We start from the raw sequence: 19248 nt of genomic DNA, 5'->3' as shown, positions 1-19248 counted from the left end.
ACCCTGCCCGAGGAAAGGATTTCCGCCAGCGTCCATCCATCTAATCTGAAATGCGATCGTCGCCTCAACATCCCGACGTCTGGTTAGTGGGCTTTGCGCAGAAGGCTCCCTCCTTTGCTCTGCGGCTAGACAACTCTCCACCCAGCGTGTTCGTGTTGGGAAGCGCGCTGCAGATGCCCTTGAAGTTCTTCTGCTCCATCGCCCCATGCCACCAACTCTGCACGCCACCACATCCCGAATTGTAAGCGAAGCTCACAAGGGCCCCGTACTGGTTGGCGTTAAGATACTTTGCATTGTCCATTTCACAGACGCAGTTCTCGTAGCCGGCGAGGTCCTTCTTCAGAAGGGCGGCTCCCTCTTCCTTGGTCAAGGGCGTATCGATCGAGTCGCAGTCCTGTTTGGCAACACAGTCATGGCCGTAACCTGTACAATCAGTGCACTGGCTAGCTGTAGAGATAGTACGTGTACGCACCGACGGTTTTGTGTCCGTTGATATAGTAAAAGTCAGGGCGGAAACCCTCAAGGCTCCCGATCAGCTCTACTGCCGCATCACTGATACCACGGCGGAGGAGCTTTCCAGGAAGGGCGGCAGCCTGGAGGGCGAGGATAGATGCAAGGGCGGCAGAGATCTTCATCTTGAGATGGATGGATAGTAACTTGGATCCGAGAAGACACACGATGTTGTGTTGTATTGTATTCTTTTGATTTGGATTTGGAGACTTGTTTGGACCACAGGGAGCAGTCAACCCATATTTATACCATTCCCAAGTCTAGGTGATAGTGCCATGGCCTCATTGTTGTAGTTCAGATGTATACGGCCCGCGATCACCTTCGTGAAGCTGAAACAGAATGCGAGGTGAGAAACATCTCGGCCCCATGCCTGGCGATCTCTCGTATCTCACTGATCCTCTACGGAGTTGTATTCCCGACAAGAAGCAGGATGAAAATGTTGATGACAATGAAGATACACAATTGCTGAGCCCTAGGTTGGTGGATACCCATCTCGTGTTATAGATGATCTACCCAGCTCGTGCTTTCTGGCCCTGACATGATTGCACGCATGAATACGATGAAGCCAATCTTTCTATTAATAACCTCGTAAAGGCCAGGATGTGCCGACGTAAATCTTCTTCGAAACAAGCATCTGGCACAAAAGACTGTCCAATACGATATTAAACATGATGATCTCGATATTATGCATTCTGCTGTTTCGTGTTGATATAACTTATTTTTGGATACGGCTCTGGTGTAATTTCAGATATGTGCCAGCGGTGTTAGATAGGCGGATTCTCTCTTGAGAATAGGTGTCGTTATGGTGTAGCACGAGTTAATCTCCCATGGAAGTCATAAAGGACCTTGATTATGTCCAGTGTTAAGGGTTTTATGTTGTTCGATTCAGGAAGAGCATCTGCCAAGGGGCCAGTTTTGCTCATAGAAGATTCACTGCTGCATACCTACCGACAGGTGGTAGAGGGATCATAGAAGGGAATTGACAACTGACACTAAAGACAACACAATTAGCTAGCATCCTCCACCTCCTGTACTGCACCCTCGACCTTCTGATCGACATGACTCTCATGGGCATGTTGTCCTGGCATAACAGTGCGACCCCCTCTGGAAGTAAAGACGCCTCCTGTGATACCACCCTTGCTAAACAGGAGGGGAATGTCCTCCAGCTCCAATCCTTTCGTCTCGGGGTAGAAAAAGTACACCATAGGGATGAATGCGGCATTCAACACAGCGAAGATCATGAACGTGCGCCACCCGATGTTGGCTGTTTCAGTCAGCAAGAACCATTTCAAGTCAGGAGTAGATCAGGGAATCTACCAAAGGAAATCGGAGTGATTTTGACTACGGCAAACACCGCCATCCAGTTCCATCCGGAGGCAATGGCTTGCATTCTTGTGCGCACGCGTGTGGTGTTGATCTCTGCGGGATAGAACCATGGGACTGGGAGCCAGCCTACATGCAGCAACATGGTTAGCAGGCGAACAAGATATGGGCATTGGGATACTTACCGACACCGTAGAAAAGCTGGAAGATGAAGATAAAGGCCGTTGCGCCGTATGCGGCATCCTCTCGCCCCAGTGACAGCAAGATAGTGACCATAACGAAGCAGAGACACAGTCCCGCAGAGCAGATCATCAACAGTGTTCGCCGTCCAAATCGATCCATCAGGAACACCGGGATGGCCGATCCAACAAGATAGGTACACTGGATACAGCCGCCTAGGATCATCGCCAGATTCCGGCTCATCCTCATGGTTTCCTGGAACATTACGGGCCCGTAGTAATTGATCATGTTGGAGCCGGTGAATTGTTGCCCCAACTCGATGGAGATGGTGATGAGCATGCGACGGAGGTTCTGAACCTCGCCCCAGCTGAACAGCTCCATAAACCGGAACGGACCGCCGCGTTGCTCTTCCTCCAGCCCGACCTGAATGTCCAGAATGGTCTTGTTCACTTCGGCGTTGTCCAGCGGCACGTCCTCGATGGCCGCCACTACCGCCCGAGCTTCTTCGTGCCGATCGTGTTGGACCAGCCAACGCGGCGTCTCGGGTAATCCGATGACCTGGAGGATGAGCATCACGGCGAAGACGGCTTGGAAGGCCAGAGGAAATCGCCATTGGAGGGATGACTCGGTAAAGCTAGTGCCATAGTCCATCCTACATGTCATCAGTATTGGTTCTGAAGATATGCTCGAGCATACACAACGGCGCAATGTGCCTCTGGAACCATACCAGTATGCAATAACAACACCGAGGATTGTCACCGTTCCCTGCAGGGTCAACAAGGCACCCCGGTACGCAGCTGGCGAACACTCGCTTTGGTAGACAGGGGCAGTCGACGAGTTCATCCCGTTTCCGATGCCAGTGATGATGCGGCCAGCGATGAGCTGCGCGACGGTGTACGACGAAGCCAGGATAATGGTGCCAATGATCATGATCGACCCTCCTGCAATCAACATTGTTCGCCGACCGTAGCGCTCGCCGATGAAGTAGCAGACGATCGAACCGACGACGCAGCCGATATCATATAGGGCGGTGATGTTACCCTGCATTGCTGCATCTGGGTTGTTAAAGTCCCGTCCAAAGCGGTTTTCGGCCCCGATGATACCGGCCATCACACCTACTGGGGTTAGGTATTGTCACTGGCGCCTTGCGTATCTGTATAGAAGATCCAATCCTACCTTGGTCAAAGCCTAGCAGTAGGAAGGCCTGGCAGGAGGCCATGGTGATGGCCGCAATCAGGGCGCGACCCCGAAAGGTGTGCTTCCATAGATGCATGTTGCTTCACTGAGGAAGTACGCAGGTCATAGTCCGTAGGGTGCAGGTGTAGTTTAGGTCGATTTGTATATTTTCGTAAGCTAGTTCGATGATTTAGGGGCGCGAGGGACTACCGACCATGGCCGGCATTTCAACAATCAGCTCAAATTTCAAACATTCCATGCTGAAAGTCGCTCTGTACTGTACCGAGCTGGGTACTGGTGATTTTCTCCACATGGGACCGTCATTCAACCCACTATGCCATTCCTAACAGGCCGAAAGGAATCGATCGTCACGGCTCGGGGTGTCATTCTCCCGAATGCGGGGATTCCCCATGGGACATCGGATATGCCGGTGAATAGAAACCCAGGAGCTATGAGAATCGTCTAGAATGGTGAGGTCTAGGGTTGGCAACAACGAAGTGGTTTTGATGTTTTTTTTTTGGGGGGGGGGGGGGGGGGGGGGGGCCAAATACTAGTATACATATTAGTGGCTGAGACGAAGGATTACACCCGAACGCCACGTCGGCATTAGAGCACCCTAGAGTGCATGGTAAGTTCCGTACCCTGTGCCAGGCAAAGGCACCCTGTGACTACTATACTTACGCGTTGCACAGAGAACCTATCAGCGACCATAATGTAGATTCATTAGTTTCGTGGTAGGTTCGACTGACTTTATTTTTTAACAATCTTCAATATTTAAAGAATTTTAAAAGAAATTTTAATAGGTGTGCGTGAGCTTGTCTTTTAGTCCTTATATGCTACTGGTAACCACTCGCCTTGCGGCATAAAATCTATCTTAGTAGCAATAACTTCGGCACCTTTCTTAATTTCGATGCCTGTAAACGATTAGTACATACGCTTACAAATACCTGGTTTATTAACTAGATCTAACATACTCTTGATCTTCTATCCACCAAGTTCGCCGATATTTTCATTACCCGTTTAGCCAGTCTTATTATTTCGCTTTGAGTTGGTATGACCCGCTGTAGATCCAGTAAACTGGACAGTTCATTGGACCCAGGATGCGATGTTTCCGTACACTGGTCAAAATATCAGGAAAGGAGTCGTTGAGGATCTTGGGAACTCTGTTAGACTTACGAGCAGTCGGAACAAAGCTAGATAGACAAATGCCGTTACGTCCAGTCATCCGGTATCGAGTGCTCTGATCAAATGTATTGATTGCACATGCAACTTGAGTGGCATCGGTACCAGTTGACTTTCCATCCGTGAATGAAGTCAGTGACTGCAAGCCCCAGGCTGCACCGTCTGATGGGCCGGAAGGATCTGCAAGGGACAGCGTAAAGTTGCGTTCATGGTTGTATCCTCCGTGCCCTTGGTCGTCTTCCTGGTTGGAGGTCAGCAACAGAATAATCAAGGAACGGCAACCCGTCTATAAATTGAATATTCGGGGCGCTCATGGGGAAAAATTACGGCAGTTGTAAGACCGGCTGCCCTAGGAATATATGGATCATAATGTGTCAGGCCCTGCCATGCTTCCGTGTCTCATTGATATATTGGGGCGTCGAACCCCAAAGCAGGTCACGTGTACTGTCAAATGCTACAGTGCGACCCATGCTCTGGGCACCATGTGCAATTGGCTCGGACACTGCATCGCCAGCTTCGAAAAGAGGGGACTCGTCCGAGATGCTTCGTTTTGTTGAGATGCTTGTGGACGTCGAGCCCATATCCCCGTTCTCGTACAGGTGAGATGAAATCTCCTACTCAGAGGTTTCTCCACGGTTTTCGTCCAAGCTATAGGGAGGCCCCATGGGTGCACCCCACTTATAGGATTCGCCAATTTCTGCATTATTCCAGCACGCACGTTCCTTGAGATAACAAGGGTCGAGATTCGCAATTTCGGCTGCGTGCATCGCTTTCTCGCGATAGTAACGGACCGCTCGTCCACACTCGTCGTACCAAACGATAAGGACACTCCCTGCGTCAGGGCCTTCGGAGGCCAACGTTTTTTCATCAACGACGTAGATGTGTCCCGCCGCTAAACGGAAGAGGTACTCCGAATAAAAGCAAATCCAGGGGTTGCCATCCTCCTCTGGGTCATAGCCGCTTTCCTCGGCACGCTGGGGATCCGTCTCGTCGGATTCAATTCCCTCTTCTAGGGCCTCCTGGATATTCTCTTCGTATTCTTCGAACAAACAAGTGTTATCCAGTAGCTGTGGAACGCGAAGAAAAATCTTCTCCCAGTTGAAACCAAAGTTATACAAGGATGAGTCGTTGAAAACTGTAGCTGAGCCGACGACCTTAGTATCGATGTAATCTTGAATCTGGGCCCACAAGCCTTCTGTAGAAGGGTCGTAGCAGGTGCGGAGCCAACATGGATCCTCGTTCAAGTCACGCTCAGCAGGTAGGCGGATACGATCTAATAGCTCTTGACTAGGTACTGGAAGGCCTCGAACAGACCTCTTCTCAAGTCTTCGCTGCTGGTTTCGATACGGCTAATCCGATAGGTTAGTTTTCTGGTTAGAGTAATGAGGGGCCAAAATTAAATTACCTCGCGACCGCAGACTCCGAGTACCATATATTTAGCGAAAATCGCCTCGCGCTGGGCATCAACAGATAGCGGCGAGTTTTCTCGCCAATGCTCCTAGAATATCGTCAAAACATGCATACATTCGCTGAGTAATAGGTCTTACCAGAAGGAACAGATCAGCCTGCCAGGCCGTAAAGGTTGACATCTTTTCTGGAGGATGCTCGTGGGACAGAGTGAGAGAGTTATTTGAAATCGTCTCGGTACTTGAGCCCTGGAGATGAGATGAGATGAGATGGCGTTCTTGGCGAGGGCTTATCCAATGTGAAGTGGGGAATGTCTTGGAATCGATGAAAGGAATTGTGCAGGCGAATCTAATTGACAGCACTGAGCATAGTTAAGTCATGAATAAGTACATGAACAATTAATGATATGATGATTAGCAAACAGTATATAGTATATATTTATTACTAAATCTTAGGGAATTCTATAATATTTTTTACTACCTACTAGGTAGGTATTTTTAGAAAGTTAGTAATTAATTTTCAGCTTGTCCTAGACACGGGGATAGTGCCCCATATACATGATTGGAAGGCGACACCTCCACCTCCCTAAGTCTCACTAGGTACCTATGCTTATAGATTCCTAAAGCCACAGTCTGTAGCCCTTCTACAGAAGGATCTTTTTTTAGGACAACCGTACTTAAAGTTAAAAGCAAAAACAAGTATAAAACTTAGCAACTAATCATCTATTATTATTACTTACATCTGAATATGCTAGTCATACTATCTAGATTATTTCTAAATGCTTTCAATGTAGAGCAGAACTGCTGGATAACTCAATATCTTCCATCAATTCAACTGTTTTAGATTTAGTTAAGATTTTATTACCTACAGCCTACTGCTCGCCTTATTCTAATACTTCCTAGCATAATTTGGATGAAGAAAATAGATACTGTGCGTGGTAACTTTTTATTAGACCCCAAGCCTAAGCACAAATATTAAGTTGTAAATGACAGGAGATCCGATTCCCTTTCCTCTGATCAGTATTAGATGTTGCCTCAGATCATGCTCAACATTACAACAAGCCTATATAGTATCCCTTGATCTCCAACCATCTGCTGACTTGGAGGGTGTTTACCGGATTTGATATTCACTTGCATGCTTCCATGGAAACATATGGAGATTCTGGGCGTTGAGAAGATTAACATAGAACCCCAAAGCGCTTACAATAGCAAGAAAGTCTTCGCGAGCTTCCTTATGATTGGGGTTGCACTCTATGTTTTCCTTGATGAGTATATCAGCCTGCGAGTAGCTATCACGCAAGAATTCAATGCCCAGGTGACCAGTGAACTCGGATATTGGCGGTATAAGCTCTCGGAAGAGTATAATCAGGTGTGGAAGGGTAAACTCAGGGCGCGTAGCAGCGATTTTGAGAATATTGTCTAGGATGTGATAGCCCAGCGTCCGAACCACGCTGTTCGAGAAGACCATAGCGCCGAAATAAGAATCTTTCGATCCCGGCTTTTCTGGGGCTTCGCCATGATGGAGCTTTTCGATTTCCTTCGAAATACTTGACCAAGACGTCTCGGTCTTTTATTACGGGCTCAGTAAGGAACTGTTGATGACCACTTCGATAGACATACCTCTTTATAGATTTTCTCCACAAAATTTCTTACTTCTTTGCTTACCCCAGTCCTTCGGGAGGGCGATAGCGACATGTCTTTAAAATCGGGTTCCGGCTTTGAGGCGTCCCAAACGACCACCTCAATGGGCTCTTTTGCTTCGCATTGTCGTTTCCAGACTTGATTTGCAACAAAGTGGAGCGTCTTAAGATCTTCGTCGATAACTTTCCCACATGTGGCCACAGGTTGATGCTCAGTAACGTTGCCATACTTTATGACTAGATGTTGGAATGACGAAAGAAATACCGAGCCATCAGGCTCCTTAGCTCGATCAGGAGCCTTATAGTCGGCAGGTGTGTACTTGTAACGGTTAGCTGATATGGGCCGCCCTTGAGTATTTGGCACTCACAATCAACTGCTCCAGCGGAACTAGGTGGTACAGCTGATCCCCGGCGACAACAGCGTGTGTCTGGAGGGAATAGTATGGAAGTACCGTTCCAAGAAGCCTGACCAGCGACGGGTTCAAATTGTTCATCTTCACTGTGATTGTTGCACCAAGCTTAGGCCATTTGATCTTGAGCTCACGAGGAGCTTGTGACTTCTCATATGAGGCAGAGTCCATTGTGAAACCTGTTCTGCGGAGGCAAAGACGGTAAATATTTGTCACAAACTGCTATAGAGCGAGAGCCAATTGCTGTATACATGTGCAAGTCGTTCCCTCCATAATAATGCATAGCGTTCTTTTATGGCACCATATACTTGCCTTCTGCCCATTTGGCGGTGTGATTTCATATTCGCAATTCTGTCGTCACCAGTTAATCCATTAGAAAAGTGATGATGCGTAGAGAGAACCATTACAGTAGGTGGCATTCTAGTAAACCATTAAACAGTGAATGTTAGCTTATGCTAGCGTCAAACCAACCAAAATCTTATTGACTGGCTTTTGAGTAGGCTCTCTTGGGCTATCTGGCTCTGTTCTGAAAAATGTCCTTCTGGGAGCCGCCATGCATCCAGACCACGTCCAATTGACGGAAACAGCACTATTATGATGCTGTGAACATAACCTCTGCCGACATAGCTTCTAGATTTGCGTGACTACCATGGATGGTGCGTCTGCGGAAGCCTAACCTAACCGCTGTTTGACTTGGACAGCAATTGTTTTACATAGGCAGTTGAAATTTTCACCCTTAGTGCACGTCATCCGGCATCATATATAGATCAGGCTACACCTTTATAATCATTTTCGCGCGACGCATCAGTATATAGTGCCTAAGGGAAGTGAGCGGAACAATTTCAGCCTACGAAGAGAGAACGATCTTACCTATAGCCAAGTTCTTCTATATTTGCTTGTGAGATTTTAGCAGGATATACGTGATACAACCCATTCCTTACTGAGTGTCCTATATCAAAGAGTCAGATCGTTGCTCATAATATTTCAACCTTATCAAACATTCCGTGAAGATTACCTCCTTGCCCTGCCATATCTTATTTATTTCTCAAGTGTTAGTGACGATATAACTGCCAAATACGAAGACCTAAGCATACTGACACATAAGTAGAACAACCCATAATGCCACTCGAGCATGCCAACGAGTCTGGCGGAGATTCATTCCGAAAAACCTGCCTCGTACCCTATGTGGACATTGACTCGGCTCCTCCTGTCATTAAAGAGAAACTGCAGGTCCTCCCATTTCGACGAAACATTCTCCTGACGCTGGCTCATTCTCACGGCTTGTTTCCACATTTTAGCGGCCTTCTTGGTGCTTGCTTCGATGGGAAACAGCGTAAACTTCCGATTTTCGATTGGCAGCTGATCGTGCTACGCATTGCTACGATCCTCAATGCCAAGTATGAGTTTGATGTCAATCAACCTGTGGCTGAGGTATATGGGTTTTCGAAAGAAAAGATGGATGCTATCGGCTGCTCTATTGGAGAGGTATCGGATGGTGGAGGTCCGTGGACTGATCGGGATCGGGTGATTCTTCGCCTTATCGATGAACAACTGGCGACTTACGACAATGAGCCTGAGACAGTTAAGGATGCTCTAAAATTGCTGTCTGTGGAGGAAATAGTTGAGGTTTTAATGATGATTGGGATCTATGCTTTATTGGCTCGCGTGATTAAGGGCTTGAGGGTGGACGATGACCAGCCGATTCCTGATTTGAAGGATAAAATCAGGACTGCAATTACTAGTTGACACAAGAAGTATGCCATTTGATCCCTAGGTTTATCAATACAATATATGTTATTGTCCAGGCTTATAGTTGGAGGGCGAGGGTAACCCATTCTTGATGAGGCTCCCCATTTCCTTTTGGATGCTACGGCTTAGGATCCGCTGTCTAAGTTGTGTAACCTAGCTAAGTAACATAACCCATGACATACCTTGGACCATTAAGCCCTTAAGCGCCCAAATCAAAGTTTTTCTTCATAAATAGGTTATTACTGATGCTACCGAGACAGACGCTACGTCTTGTGTCGTAGAGCAATACAGTAGAGTCTCAGAGCTAAGTTGCATCCAGTCCGTCATCTGTGTTATATTACGTTGCATCTTGTTGCCTGTAACCATAACCGACTGCGTCATGAATTGACGAGACTAAACTATAACTACTAGGAAGAGTTCGCATTTGGCGCTTTTAGTCTCCCGTGCTCACAGTACATTTAGAGATGTTACGCCATACCATATGTGTTGTTTCATTCTATCAGGCATGAACGTTGAGCAAGACCTATATATAAGGAACATTATTATCGTTAAACCGTGAAGTCCTACACACTAGCCTCTACTTCGACTTCCAGCACTCTCCACACTCTCCATCGTTCAGGCTGAACACACCATTCCCTAGACGATTTCGCAGTCCCTTAAGTATGGTCGGGTTCGCACAAGAAGCAGTTCTTCCAGGAGCTGAATTTCCGCTGGAGACCGCCGTTACACTCTTGAGCCACTATAGCAACGAAAATTATTACGTCTACGAGCGCGGTGACAAGTGGTACCTCGGACTTGGGGCTTATGCATCCCTAGTCCTTGATCCCAATGGGAAAACCGCGACAGAAATCGACCACCAGGGACGTCAAGAATCGACCGACATAGCTGACTTGCCTGCTACCCACATTAGGGAGTTTGTTGCCAAATACTCCGGGTACGGAAAAATATTTGGACAGGTCGGCTTTAACTATTCTGCGCACTGCTCAGGGCAGGCCTATGCGCCAAGCCAGTGGCCGATGTTAAGCCTCATGGTCCCCTGCGTACAAATCACAATCGACCGTACCCAGACTACGATCAGAGGATACGCAGGAAATAATATCTCGAGGGTGAGGGAACATATCACACGCATACTCAACGCCACTTCGAGGGATAATATACCTCCCACAATCAAGGACAGGGGCGCTATAGACCTCACAAGTAACGCCGGCGAGTACGAGGCCCGCGTGGCCAAGGCAATTGCGGAGATTGCTAAGGGTCGATATACCAAGGCTATTCCGTCCAGAAAAGTCCACTTGGATTTCCGGGTTGACATGCTAGCAACTCTTTTTCACGGCCGACGAGCAAACACACCTGCACGCACATTCTCATTCAATCATATGGGCATTCAGGCGACCGGTTTTAGCCCTGAAGTCCTTCTCTCTATTGATGGTGATGATGCATATACTGAAGCACTCGCCGGGACCCAGCTGTCGAAATCACCAAAAGCTAGCCTCGATCCATTCAACAACAAATTACATAACGATGCCAAGGAGGTCATGGAGCATGCGATTGCTATCAAAGGGTCCATCCGTCGGTTGAGCCAGGTCTGCCTTCCGGAAACCATTGCTATCAAAGACTTTATGAATGTCATGCAGAGGGGGAGCGTGCAGCATCTATTTTCCCATGTAAGGGGACGCCTGAGACCAGGTCTTGACGGATGGGATGCTCTACCAGGTCTCATAGCCAATATCACTGTCCCAGGGATGCCCGGACAGGGCAACCTGAATGCAATTAGGTGCTTTGAGCCCGAACCGAGGGACCTCTATTGTGGGGCGGTGGTTATGCTGGATGAGAGCTCAAGACTTTTTGATGCCACCCTGGTTCTTCGCACAGTGTTCCAGGATGCGAATCGACAGTGGTTACAAGCTGGCGCTGGAGTCACAAGTTACTCGAAGCCAGAGCGTGAGTTTGATGAAACATGCGAGAAGCTGGGTAGTGTGGCGCCTTTTGTGATGCCCCAACGTGGCTAAGTTTGGGAATATCGCCGGCATAGTCCATAACATCGAGCAATACCACTGAAACGTTCCCTGGATACAGAATATAAAAGTGCAAATATAATCTTTTTTTTTTTTTTTTTTTTGCGGCGGATGATATATTTGCCAGTAGATTTCTACCAAGGGGGCCGCAGCTCTTCCTAAAGGAACATAAGGGAAAGAAACAGACTGCACGACTGAGACAGACTATAAAGTGAGTAACGACTGGAGTATAAGGAGTGAGTGGATATTAGGAAGCAACCTTCGAGCAGGAATCTAGTATAAACTAGAGGTCCCCGTAATTTGTGGATGTGCAGTATGACGTCGGACAATGTCGGACTCCTGATCTGTTATTTAATGGAAGCTGCGGGAGGTAATTCAACCCTACTCTGTATATTCCAGATTCATATCTTCGTCTTATTACATGCTCGAGTGCATTGGGAGCATCCTTGACCTTTTTCAGTCACCTCTGAAGTACGACGTACTCCACCAAGGAAATCTCACGAAATGGATCAGGATCAAGCCACTCTGGCGGGGTCCTGAGCCCTGAAGAACCAACAGTCAGTATAGACAGTCCGTCTTTTGGCGATTTTTGCAACCTACCAACCGGGTGAACGGCACCCGCATTGGCCTTCCAGATAATGGCGGGTTGGAGGCTGGGAAAATTCACGATTGGATGACTTATCTGGTCTGATATGTGTACTAGGTGATTTACTGTCGGAGGAGGCACGGCAGGCAATGCGACTGCTGCACGGCTAGCCATGGACCCAGCAAATTACTCGGTGGTAGTGGTCGAGGCCGGTTCGTTCTACGAGACCCTCAACTCCAACCGCACCCAGGTTCCCGGCTATAACTTTTACTCTGCTCTGGCTAACTTTGTGGGGGGGCTCCCTCGAATCCCTGACCAATTTTGGATTGCAGACTGCACCCCAGGGGGTAGGCCAGCCGTCTAAATGGCAGCTAACTGCCTTTGCCAACTTACATCGCTCGGCTTAACATGTTTTCTTAGTACAAGAGCCGATAAGCCTGTCCCCCATAGGCAAAAGTAGAATAAAAACTAAGCACCAGAAAAAGTCGACACAATATTGTTTGGCCTACACTATGTAAGGTGCGGTGGCGCAAGTTGTTGTAGCACAACGAGCCGCTCGAAAAGCGCAGTAAAACATCAACACCGCCAAATAGTTGGAAACGAGCAGAAGAGCTTGCTTTGCTATGTAAGTATTCTGCAAAATTCGTATTCCAATGCATATACTACTTTATCAACCTAACCCTAGTCGGCACGCCCCAGTAAGAGCGAGCGTTTAGCCGTGAATATATAAATGTTCCCTATTATCGTGGGTTTTGCCAGACGAGGGGATAGATGCTAGAACCCCACTGATAGACAGCCAACTTATGCGGAGTATGTCCTACCTACTTGATTGGAAAGTAGCTTCTTCTATGTCGGAAACGGCAGGCTAGCCGCGCTATTCGAAGGAAGGTTATAGATCTCCAAAAGTGGTTGGTGAAAGTGTAGGCTGTACTTCTCTTTCCAACTCCGAACCATTTCTTCAAGTGACGTTTTACTCTCTGATGAGACCTCCAGTGAAACAGTGTCTCAGCTTCATAAGACATTAGTCAAAACAAATAACAGGGTCCCTACACAGTCCGCTAGCGCAGATCCGATGGGGCGCCGGTCAGGAGGCACCCCGATTTCCCCGCCTACGGGATGACTTGGACCGTGATCCAGACAGAATCTGTATCTCTCGGGACACCGACTCCAGAACGGGTTGAAGGAAGTCCAATCACTCAATGCTCGTCGTATCAACCGGGGACTACAGAGTAGTCCGTAAACAAGTGGAATTGGGGGACCTGTTCTCCCGACGGCGCGTTATAATTGGGCTCGGGATAATTTTAGCTCGACCGCGATGGACCGCAGTGGACCCACTGCAATGGTTTGAATCATGATATAGGGGACTCTGCCAACCTGGCAAAGCAGCTCGATGCCGAGACCACCCTTAAAGTTAGCAGTAAGTGGGCTATAAAAGGACACCTTGGCCGTTTGGCTCAAGTTTTATCGCACCTCTCACCCTCCATACCGTGCTTGATTTGCCATGTCTCGCCAATTCTTGTCTCTGGCTGCAGTTGCAGCACTGCTTCCTTCAGCCTGGAGCGCCGTAGTCGATCTGCCGGTTCATTTTTATAATACCTACGTAAGTTTCGACCGCTTAAGCATGCTCCGTCACTCCGGCTCAGCCGTCGCTCGCACAGGCGCAAGTGGAAGCCTCCATCGGAACCCCTGCCAAAACATATATGCTTCATTTTGATACCGGATCTGCCACCACGTGGGTGGTCGGCAAGGGCTGTCTGCAATGTCCTAATGGAAGCGGGTAAGCCTGAATTTTCCATTATTGTCCAGGAGGTTGGGGGTAAACGCGCGGTACTGAGAATTCCAGATACGAGCGCGTCGGCTACGCCACTGCAGACTCCTCGACCGGGGTGAATCTTGGCATCTACGGATATATCGACTACACAGGTGGCGTCACTTCGGGGCCTGGAATGGCCGATATGTTTGGCTTGCCAGCTGGCGCCCCGGGCGAACACGGCCTCCGTTGGAATCAGACCTTTATGGCGGCAGACCAGAGCTCGTGGCAATTCATCCCGGCCGACGGTTTCCTGGGCTTAGCCTTCAGCACCATCGCCGAGGCCGGAGCCACCACGCTGGTGGAAACCCTGATGAAGAAAGACCTGCTGGACGAGCCGCGCTTTGCCATCTACTACGGCACCGAGTTCAATACCACCAGCTCCGACCCCGCCGGCGTGTTCACCATCGGCGGCTCGCACGAGGATCGGTATACTGACGGCGAGCTCACCTACGTTCCGCTGCGGCAGGAGGCCGAATTCCAGGTGTGGCGCACGAACCTGTCGTCCATCACCGGCATGGGCAAGCTCGCCGGCCAGAAGAGCCGATCGACAACCAGTCAGCTGGGCGAGTATGGTCGCGCAGTGTTCGACACTGGCTCCGGGTACTTTGAAGTCCCTGCCAACGTCATCGACGACTTGTACGAATCAATCGGCATGAACTGGACCGCCATCCGCCACGGCGACCACATCCCTCTGTGCTCGGAGTTCAATTCCTCTTGGTCGGTGACGTTGAACTTCGGTGAGTCTGAGACAGACCCCAAGGTGACGATGACCGGTGAGCAGCTGGCCCGCCCCGGGTTCGCCTATCGTGATGACGCCTGTTATCCTCCCTTCGATGACAGCGGGGTGGAAGACCTGGCCCTCATTGGAACGCCCATGCTCCATCAATTCTACACCGTCTTCGACTTCGGTGCCAAGGAAGTGGCCAACTACAGTCCCCGGATCGGATTTGGAAACCTGAAGGACGAATTTAGGCCCTACTTTGCCCGCGGGGCCTAGATTGATGCCCTTCCTGTATAGAAGCCTGTTTGAAAATTCCGATGCTGTGCATACGAAACTGTGCTTTATTGTTCGTTCCTAAGTTATATCATACATCCTGCCTCCATTATCGCTCTCTTGCCTTGCTCCACCGTTGGCTCACCTAAAGGAGGATAATTTTCCCTACTTCCCACTACCAGTTCACAAAGCTTATAAGAATCTCGCAGCACATCATCCCCCGTCCACCTCGCCAACGTAGTGCCCGGCAGTGTAGTTGGTAGACGAAGTTATTAGATCAGCAGGAAAGCGGAAAGGGTTCTCAATGGAACAAGCTAATTACTAATATATATTTTATCGCCGAAAAGATCCCAACGATCCGACGGCATCTGCAACCTCATCCGAAGAAAAGCGCCCGCTAAGTACTCCGACCTATAGATTAGAAGTAGGCAATCGCTGACTTCCGCAAGATCACCCTTAATACTAAATAGAGTACTATCTGTATGTAGTATAGACTAAGTCGAGAAAGACCACCAGAAAACCGTATGTCCCCAGTCCTCCCCGTGGGGGTAGGCAGTCAAGGTTTATGCCGCTGCTGACACGGATATAGCGGGGATATCGGCTTTACTATCTAACATGAAAAATGCTGATGTAAAGCAAACTTCTATCGAAGGCCCTTGGTATAGGTTACTTATAAGCCTCCTGTCTCGCCTTTTGTAGGTTACTGATTGTGTGTTTCTTCATTCTCTTTGCCCAGCATTATATCTCAATATGACTGTCCCTGTTTGGCTTATCACAGGTGCCTCTGGAGGTCTTGGGGAAATCCTAGCCCGTCGTGCCTTGAGCGAGGGTCACCTTGTCATTGGCACCTGTCGTGACATGCGAAAGTCATCATCGGTTATTGGGCCATTACAAGAGCGAGGTATGGCTGTTATCGAGTTGGATGTAGCCGATACGCAGGACTATATCACTACAAAGATAAAACAGGCCATATCTGTATATGGCCATATCGATATCCTTGTGAATAATGCCGGATATGCAGCCCTGGGCCCACTTGAGCGTTTTGCGTATGTATCCTGAAAAATGATCCCGGTCCAACATTTTCTCCGCTACTAATACCGTTGATCCTATAGGGAAGCCGACGTTTTGAAACAGGTGAAGACAAATACCCTTGGACCTTTATACATCGCGCAGGCGGCTCTACCAAGTATGCGAGCGAGGAGGAGCGGAATGATTGTGAATGTCAGCAGCTTCGTTGGTATTCGTGGTGATGCCGCCAATGGTGTCTATGCAATCAGCAAATTCGGACTCGAAGCTTGGTCGGAGTCCCTTTCAAAAGAGGTGGACGAATTTGGGATTTCGGTCTTGGTTCCAGAATTTGGGGCGTTCCGCACAAACTTCTTGGACCATAATGTGTTCAGCCGGCCATCAAAAGACGTTGTTCCCGGATACGAAGGTAGCTTCGCAGAATCGACCTTCGACGGCATCAAGCAGGCATCCCAAAAACAACCTGGTGATCCTGTCAAAGGCGTCGAGCATCTTTTCAAAATCATCGTGGATGGGGGAAAGCTGAATGGCCAGAAGTTGTTTCGAGTTCCCATCGGAGCTGATGCCGTCAAAGTAGTTGAGGATAAAGTTGCCAGGGTGACAGCGGATCTTGAACTTGCGAGAAGACTGGAGGAATACGATAGTACGCTTCTTTGACGGCATTATGTTAATAAGTCCTAGCGTAGAAAGAAGTGAACTATATGATGATTTCTCTATACGCAACACTAACAGGAATAGCCCATGATAGTTGTCTTACAGTATACAGCCTCTTCTGTACTGAGACCTGCTGGGTTGCTGAACTCTGCAATATCTCTAGTGTTATGTAGCTTGAACGTATACCTATTTTATATCGCAAAGTCTAACTCCAAGCGATGATAGGAGATGATTATCAGTATTTAAATAAAGCACACATAATCTGACAGAGAGGCGGTAGGATAGCATTTGATATAAGAAAGATAACTGTACAGTATCTGAGTTTTGGTCTGGGGGTTTGGAGTCGGAGGATAGTCTAGTGGTGCAGTGGCGAAGCCGCTTGCAGCATTATTGCTACCTAAAAGTATATACAAACGGACCTGAAAACCTGAGCAACAGTAGCGACTGGATAGACGCCCGATGTATGGAAATTAAAATTGGGAGCAGGAGCTGAGAGAAGGAATAATAAGAATGCTGTTGGGTATCAAGAAGTTAGTCATTAGCTGAAGTCATGTACTTTTTGTTGTATAAGAAGTGAATAAAGGTGGAGTAGCCTTAAAACAACAGCATGGATAATATATATACCAATGACTATCTCTTATATAAATTTATGAAATATACCAGGGCATCTACAATATCTTGACAAAATATCAGTATAATCATAACCAAGTTACGTTAAAATAAGACGTGCTACCCCCAGTAACTATATCTCTCCTCCATACAATGTCCATGGAGATTTCCCAACAATATCTAACATAAATGGCCATATATCAGGTTGACACTCAATCCGTTTTGTACGGTACTAGATAGTAAAAGATACCTCCCAGCCCCTTTCCGGCTTCTCCTCTGGTAGATATCGGTGGTTGTTGAGACTGATACCCGGGCGAATTAAGACCGACATTAATCAACGGATGAGGTGGGTGGGTATATTACTCACGACCATTTCACATTTCCCAGCATCATATTCTTACATCCCTGGATGAGAGCTGAAATATCTGTTTTGGTGGTCTCACCAAGCTGGGTATACCGGCCACTTTTCACAAGTGAGCTTTCAGCCAAATCAAAACGCATCCGAGATTGTTGCAAATCATAGACTGCATCATTCAATGCCGCCTGGGCCGAGAGGTTCTTATTATAGTGCATCTTCAAGGGAATCGTGCTGTCAATCTGTCCATTGGCCTGCGAGCATAGTCTTCGTCAATTTATATTAGTCCTGTCCTAACTTCTCCTGATATACTCACAACTTCCTTCTTAAGTGAGACGATATCATTGACACTGCCGTCGAATTTAGCCATATACCGCATACCCATTTCAGTAATTTTTGTAGGGCCTCCTACATTATACAAGAGAATGTAGTCTCCCTGAACATGATTCTCGTCGTTTCGTGTTGGTAGACCCAACTGGGGATGTTAAGGCCCCAGGCGTACCTTTGCGAACCACTCATTAACAGCTAAGATAGAAGGCGGACGCTTCACTTACTCCATTGCCATCAGACATGGATAACCCCCAACCGAATAGATTCTGTTTTCAATGTATTCTTCCCAGCTGGGGAGGCTGACATCGCGCCGGTCTTGCACCTCGCCGACAGACTGTACGTAATCATACATTGCGTCGGCATAGCGTCGTAGTGCATCTGTAGATAATCAGCATGACGAGGCTTCTCATTGTGCCTGACAGGCAGGGACCAACCATTTGACTGTCCAGTCTGCAGAGACTTGCCAATGTCTTCAAAGCAACCTGAATTGTGACCTGCATCAGGCACAGGGCACGGTTCTCGCTCTGGGAAATATTTTTCAGGCTCTAAGCTCCATTTCAGAAAATCAATTGTGTTTTTAACATATTCTTGAGTGCCTTTGCGGTTATGTGTGAGCTCTCCGCAATCGACTTCTAATAATAATCCATTTGTATTAGTACTTCATAAGGTGAGTGGCATTTGGTGAGAGGGGGTGGTGGTTAGGGGAGATTGTAGATACCATCGTCCCAGATAAAGAACTATTGACAGATTGTTAGTCTATAACCCATTTCATTATTTAGGTTGGATTCCCAGCTAACCCAGTACATAAACTGTACCAGGGGCCTCAGCCGTTCCAACGGACATCCACTCCAGAAAAACCCGGCCTGTTGAGCGAAGTTGCCTTTCTTCAGCTTGGCCCGCTTAGTCGAGTAGGGATACCATCTTTTATCTCTATGTTAGCATAATGCCATGGTGTGCTCCATCGAAAGAGGGATATTGCCAGGGAGGTAGCATTACCGCTCGAGGAAGTCATTCTCCATCTCCTCACGGATCTCCGTCTCGTTCTCATGATTCTTCACCGTCCAGTCAGGGTAGACTAAGGCAACAAGGTCAGGTATAGTCAAGGTTCTGCCCTTTAACTGTTCCATAACCGGTTGGTGTGATTTGATGGTGACGGTCATGGCAGCGTAACTGTGAGATATGAATGTACCTAGTAGTCTCTTGATATTTAGTGGTACTCGAAACTCCGGAGAAGTAAGTGGCCTCCAAGCTCTCTGCCCAGGTATTTATATTTGCCCAGGATCCATGTTC

The 19248-nt window shown here is 48.0% G+C and overlaps 10 protein-coding genes across 10 annotated transcripts; 5 read left to right on the top strand and 5 right to left on the bottom strand.

Moving 5' to 3' along the window:
• Positions 1-64: 64 nt before the first annotated feature.
• Positions 65-635, bottom strand: ATEG_04962 (lysozyme; the record flags this gene model as incomplete). Its single annotated transcript, XM_001214140.1, has 2 exons — positions 65-423; positions 473-635. 2 exons carry the CDS (start codon positions 633-635, stop codon positions 65-67), a joined length of 522 nt encoding a protein of 173 aa, XP_001214140.1.
• Positions 636-1517: 882 nt separating this feature from the next.
• ATEG_04961 (sugar porter family MFS transporter) lies at positions 1518-3286 on the bottom strand (the record flags this gene model as incomplete). Its single annotated transcript, XM_001214139.1, has 5 exons — positions 1518-1774; positions 1828-1962; positions 2019-2665; positions 2741-3128; positions 3190-3286. The coding sequence occupies 5 exons, from the start codon at positions 3284-3286 to the stop codon at positions 1518-1520; spliced, it is 1524 nt and encodes a 507-aa protein (XP_001214139.1).
• A 1699-nt stretch (positions 3287-4985) lies between these two features.
• On the bottom strand, positions 4986-5960 carry ATEG_04960 (uncharacterized protein; the record flags this gene model as incomplete). The annotated part of the gene is made up of 2 exons (XM_001214138.1): positions 4986-5720; positions 5919-5960. 2 exons carry the CDS (start codon positions 5958-5960, stop codon positions 4986-4988), a joined length of 777 nt encoding a protein of 258 aa, XP_001214138.1.
• A 928-nt stretch (positions 5961-6888) lies between these two features.
• On the bottom strand, positions 6889-7998 carry ATEG_04959 (uncharacterized protein; the record flags this gene model as incomplete). The annotated part of the gene is made up of 3 exons (XM_001214137.1): positions 6889-7344; positions 7398-7736; positions 7786-7998. 3 exons carry the CDS (start codon positions 7996-7998, stop codon positions 6889-6891), a joined length of 1008 nt encoding a protein of 335 aa, XP_001214137.1.
• Positions 7999-8946: 948 nt separating this feature from the next.
• ATEG_04958 (carboxymuconolactone decarboxylase family protein) lies at positions 8947-9573 on the top strand (the record flags this gene model as incomplete). The annotated part of the gene is made up of 1 exon (XM_001214136.1): positions 8947-9573. The coding sequence occupies one exon, from the start codon at positions 8947-8949 to the stop codon at positions 9571-9573; it is 627 nt and encodes a 208-aa protein (XP_001214136.1).
• A 665-nt stretch (positions 9574-10238) lies between these two features.
• Positions 10239-11585, top strand: ATEG_04957 (putative salicylate synthetase; the record flags this gene model as incomplete). Its single annotated transcript, XM_001214135.1, has 1 exon — positions 10239-11585. One exon carries the CDS (start codon positions 10239-10241, stop codon positions 11583-11585), a length of 1347 nt encoding a protein of 448 aa, XP_001214135.1.
• A 764-nt stretch (positions 11586-12349) lies between these two features.
• Positions 12350-12879, top strand: ATEG_04956 (uncharacterized protein; the record flags this gene model as incomplete). The annotated part of the gene is made up of 4 exons (XM_001214134.1): positions 12350-12524; positions 12657-12691; positions 12721-12802; positions 12863-12879. 4 exons carry the CDS (start codon positions 12350-12352, stop codon positions 12877-12879), a joined length of 309 nt encoding a protein of 102 aa, XP_001214134.1.
• A 998-nt stretch (positions 12880-13877) lies between these two features.
• ATEG_04955 (pepsin-like aspartic protease) lies at positions 13878-14987 on the top strand (the record flags this gene model as incomplete). Its single annotated transcript, XM_001214133.1, has 2 exons — positions 13878-13954; positions 14021-14987. 2 exons carry the CDS (start codon positions 13878-13880, stop codon positions 14985-14987), a joined length of 1044 nt encoding a protein of 347 aa, XP_001214133.1.
• A 747-nt stretch (positions 14988-15734) lies between these two features.
• Positions 15735-16667, top strand: ATEG_04954 (SDR family oxidoreductase; the record flags this gene model as incomplete). The annotated part of the gene is made up of 2 exons (XM_001214132.1): positions 15735-16030; positions 16097-16667. 2 exons carry the CDS (start codon positions 15735-15737, stop codon positions 16665-16667), a joined length of 867 nt encoding a protein of 288 aa, XP_001214132.1.
• A 969-nt stretch (positions 16668-17636) lies between these two features.
• ATEG_04953 (terpene synthase family protein) lies at positions 17637-19118 on the bottom strand (the record flags this gene model as incomplete). The annotated part of the gene is made up of 6 exons (XM_001214131.1): positions 17637-17882; positions 17945-17978; positions 18183-18336; positions 18393-18554; positions 18800-18888; positions 18955-19118. 6 exons carry the CDS (start codon positions 19116-19118, stop codon positions 17637-17639), a joined length of 849 nt encoding a protein of 282 aa, XP_001214131.1.
• Between the last annotated feature and the right edge of the window lie 130 nt (positions 19119-19248).

This window comes from Aspergillus terreus, genomic scaffold (assembly GCF_000149615.1).
Source record: "Aspergillus terreus NIH2624 scaffold_7 genomic scaffold, whole genome shotgun sequence".
NCBI classification, from domain to species: Eukaryota; Fungi; Ascomycota; class Eurotiomycetes; order Eurotiales; family Aspergillaceae; genus Aspergillus; species Aspergillus terreus.
Note: the sequence above shows the minus strand (reverse complement) of the source record. Positions and strands in the feature narration are given on the sequence as shown.